The sequence below is a fragment of the Acartia tonsa genome, chromosome 8, assembly GCF_053477335.1.
Source record: "Acartia tonsa isolate MP-2025a chromosome 8, ASM5347733v1, whole genome shotgun sequence".
Lineage (NCBI taxonomy): Eukaryota > Metazoa > Arthropoda > Copepoda > Calanoida > Acartiidae > Acartia > Acartia tonsa.
Window position 1 is genome coordinate 4,695,730 of NC_137267.1, and position 4,019 is coordinate 4,699,748.

At 34.9% G+C, this 4,019-nt stretch overlaps 1 protein-coding gene across 1 annotated transcript; it reads left to right on the forward strand.

Moving 5' to 3' along the window:
* Positions 1-487: 487 nt before the first annotated feature.
* LOC145325596 (uncharacterized) lies at positions 488-2,979 on the forward strand. The gene is made up of 4 exons (XM_080168562.1): positions 488-648; positions 1,474-1,515; positions 2,178-2,326; positions 2,726-2,979. Exons 1-4 carry the CDS (start codon positions 620-622, stop codon positions 2,977-2,979), a joined length of 474 nt encoding a protein of 157 aa, XP_080024688.1. The 5' UTR covers positions 488-619.
* Positions 2,980-4,019: the final 1,040 nt, after the last annotated feature.

The window sequence follows — 4,019 nt, forward strand, 5'->3', positions numbered from 1 at the left end:
CTCTAAAAAAGTATAAATATATAAAAATACTATTGTATAGTATTACTGGCGACTGCGCCCCTAGCTTCTATGACCTCTATATTCGATGGGGTAGAGAAAAGCAGAAAAAATAGCCTAAAACCATGCGGAAATCTATTTAAAGCTTTAATCGGTTCTTTATAAAATTGAATGTATGAATTATATGTTTTATAAAATTATTGTATGCTGTTTTGTTTTATTATTAATTTAGTTTCATAGTTATCATATACTCTAAAATAACTTTATATTACAGCTCTATACCATACTGTGATACGCCTATAACTTATAGACTATAGAATCCATTCTATACAATATATGTTTGTGCATGTGCGTTTGGTCAAACGCCGCGCGTCGTATTTTCGTATTTAGTTGTATTTTGTCTTTTGTACATCTAACATATTTATGTATATTAAGTGAAACTTATAAGTTATATTAAAAAAATGAAAAACTTAAAGTAGTGATATTTTTATACTATATAAAGATTATATATGATACTTACATATAGTGAAATAGATAGATAGATGGATAGAGAGATAGAAAGTGAAAGATAGATAGATAGATAGTGATTTGCCCACAAGGACTCGAACCCTGTGATGTTGTTATGCCTGTACACGCCCTGCCTTTCCTCAGGTTAACTGTTGTTAAAACAACCACTGAACCTTTTGGTTGGTAATCAAAATAAAGGAATATGAAAGGAAAAATTATATTTAAAATTTATATTCACAAGGATGACTGGTACGTATTATCCTCTTAGAAATTTTTTTTTCAATTTTGAAAATTTGAGTACCACCCCCCGACAGCGAACTATGAACTCTGGCCGCAGCGCTCGGCTCCCTAGTCTGCCTAGCCGCAGCGCTGGGCCCCCTTGCCTGCCTAGCCGCAGCACTCGGCTCCCTAGCCTAAAACCTAACCTAACCTAAAATAGTTGTTCGTCGTTGTCGGGGGGGGGGGGGGGGGTACTCAAATTTTCAAAATTAAAAAAAAAATTATAAGAGGATAACGCCGGATGACTTATAAGAAGCTTAACAGAAAAGGAAAGTCGTATCGGTTCAGTGGTATGCTACATCTTTGGGTATAAACATACATGGCACTTTTTTTTATTTTTTCCATTAAATCTCTTTAACCTATGAACCGATTTAGTTCTCCATTTTAATGTATAAATCAAAAAAGAAATAATTGTAGAACAAACAATTTGAGAGATCTTTCGGACAGACGTACATACACATACATAGACATTCTATTACTTTTTAAAAGTTTTTTGTTTTAGGGGCGATTACTCTTGGGGGGGGGGGGGTGGTGATATCCTCCCCTAAAATAGTTAAAAACCCTTCCAAGGACCTTTCCTGTAAAGGAGAACCATATCGGTTCAGGAGTTAGTTAGATCCTTTGATACAAACATACATACAGACAGACAGACATCCTGTTACTAATGTTTTAACAAACTGGTATTGTCAGCTTGGAGAACTCCCTTATTTCTGGTCTGCCTGGAATTCCAAGGTTTTGGTTTAGACCAGTTTTTTTTAGGGATTTTTAGGGATAAGAAAATGAACGTTAAATTAATGTATAACCTGCAGGGAGTGGATAAACATTGGGCTGTTTTTTGCGCTAGTCCCTAAAGTTTCATAAAAACGTTTTCTTATTCGTTGGCTTAACAACTTTGGGAACTTTTTAAAAGTTGAGTGTCCAAACTTTTTAACGCCTAATTATAATCTACAGAAGGAGTAATTTTGTGTATGGTTGTATATCAATTTAACAGCCCTTGCCTTATCCAATCAAGTCTTAATAATGTACCCAATGTTGTTTAATTAAAACGTTGGGTACAAGTGTAAATTACAGTCGAATATCCCCTCCGATATTGTACATTCAAATTGACATGTTTCCGAGGATAACAAAATGAAATATTATAAGATTAAAACTAGTTTTGTTAGTCCCGATGTGCTAACATGGACCTCATTCATTGGTCAGTCCGTTCATCCAGTAAGACCGGAAGGGATGGTGTAAAGAGGGTGGAAGGACTTATCGTTATTTTAGCCAGCTGCTAGTAGCACTCTATTAGAGTACATGTAAATCTTGTGTAAGATCCAAGCATTAAATACATCGATTAATAAAACAAATCAATTATAAAACCTGGTCTAAATCAAACCAACCCTAATAACTAGTGGAGAGAGCACAGAAAACCTACACTCTGTATCAAGTGTAGAACGGCGGAGACACAAAATATTGACAAGGAAAACGTCAACCAATCACCAAGTATCAAGAAAATCTTCACAACAGCTGTCGAGAAAGTCGTCGAGTGCCGTAAAGTCAGGTTTGGATGGGATAGGACCATTCTATTTAGAGTTGATATCATAAAAAAGTGAATAATCTTAATATCCTTCAGATTTAGCAACAGACTGAGGAACCAAATATTTTTTAAAGATTGCTCATCGGTTTCGGATTTTTTTTTAAAAATCAGCCCTCTATTTTGAATAGCAGTTGGAAAATGCACGTTTTCATATGCTGTTTTAAGGACAGACGGACGGACTGATTTTCGACTTCGTCCCTAGAATCTAAAAATCTAAGGCTTTTTATATTTTTTGAACTAGGTAAAGTATTTTTCGAAATATTAAGCTGCCGACAAAACAAACCTTACTACTTTATAAAATAGAATTGTATATCAACTTCAATAAAACGGCCTAAAACCATCACAATCAAACAAAAAAATCAGGTTTCACGACAGCCGGCAGTTTTGTCCAGAAAGACAGCCGCCGACATCAAAGTAACGAGCGGCCGCAGCCTTACAGTCTACAAGCAGGGGGGGACCCACACCCCTACAGCCTACGTGGAGGAGGGGAGGGAGGGGACCAGTACGTGAAACCCCTGAAAAATTTTTTCGACTCGAAACAGCATGTTTATAATAAGGAACGAAAAATTGTAGCCAAAAATAATATTTTTATTTTGTTTCTTTGTGATATTCTATAATTTACTTTGCCTGTCTGTTGTTTGAAATATCTGTTTACATTTGAGATCTTAAGGATAAGACAATGGATGATAAATTGATGTACACCTTCAATGATGAAAAACAATATTACCCCTTATCATCCATTGTCCTATCCCCTAAGACCCCTGGCAACTTTAATGAATTTAATTATCCTAACCTCCTTAGAACATTCTTTGCGTGCTAGGGCATAATCAACGCTAATGGATTTATAATTACTTGGATCTTACACCAGAATATCATGTTCTCAAATAAAATTGAAAATTGTAGCGGGCTAAAATAACAATCCCACCCAACCACCCCCTTTACCCAATCCTCTCCTCTCCTTCAGTTTGAATGCAATAACTAATGAATGATATCCATGTTAGCGACAATTTTTCCCCTGTCATAATATCCACTTATATTATATATCTATTTCAACGTTTCTCTTATTACCCAGTCATGATATTAATCACAAATTTTTGCAGTCATAAAATTCAAAATATTAGGACAGACCAATAAATTTTCGGATGTGCGATATTTTCCACATATTTGCACATCCACATGATGATAAACAATATTATCCCTTGCATAGTCTAAAATGTTAGTACACTGCTAGATTAAACCAAATAATCAAGATTCAATAAAAGTAACCGAAAGTTTTAAGCTGCGAATGGAAGAAAGTGTGTGTTTATAAAACTTTGGATACCAGTGTAATAAACTGGGATCTTACGGGATAAGACAATGGACGATAAATTGATGTACATCCTCATTGATGATAAACAATATTACCCCTTGCATAGTTTTTATGATTAATGTTTAAATGGTTGAATACTGCTACCAATCAACCAATATTCCTTTATGTACCCAAAGTTTTGAACCTACTCTAAAACTTTGGGTACCAGTGTAATTTACAGTCCAAATGTATATGTGCAGACGTGAATGCACAACAAATTTTTAATATTTCAAATTTCGCATGCAAAAAAATCATAGATAAAGGAAAAGATAAGTAGATAATAGCCTAAACCCATCCCAGGACCTTTAT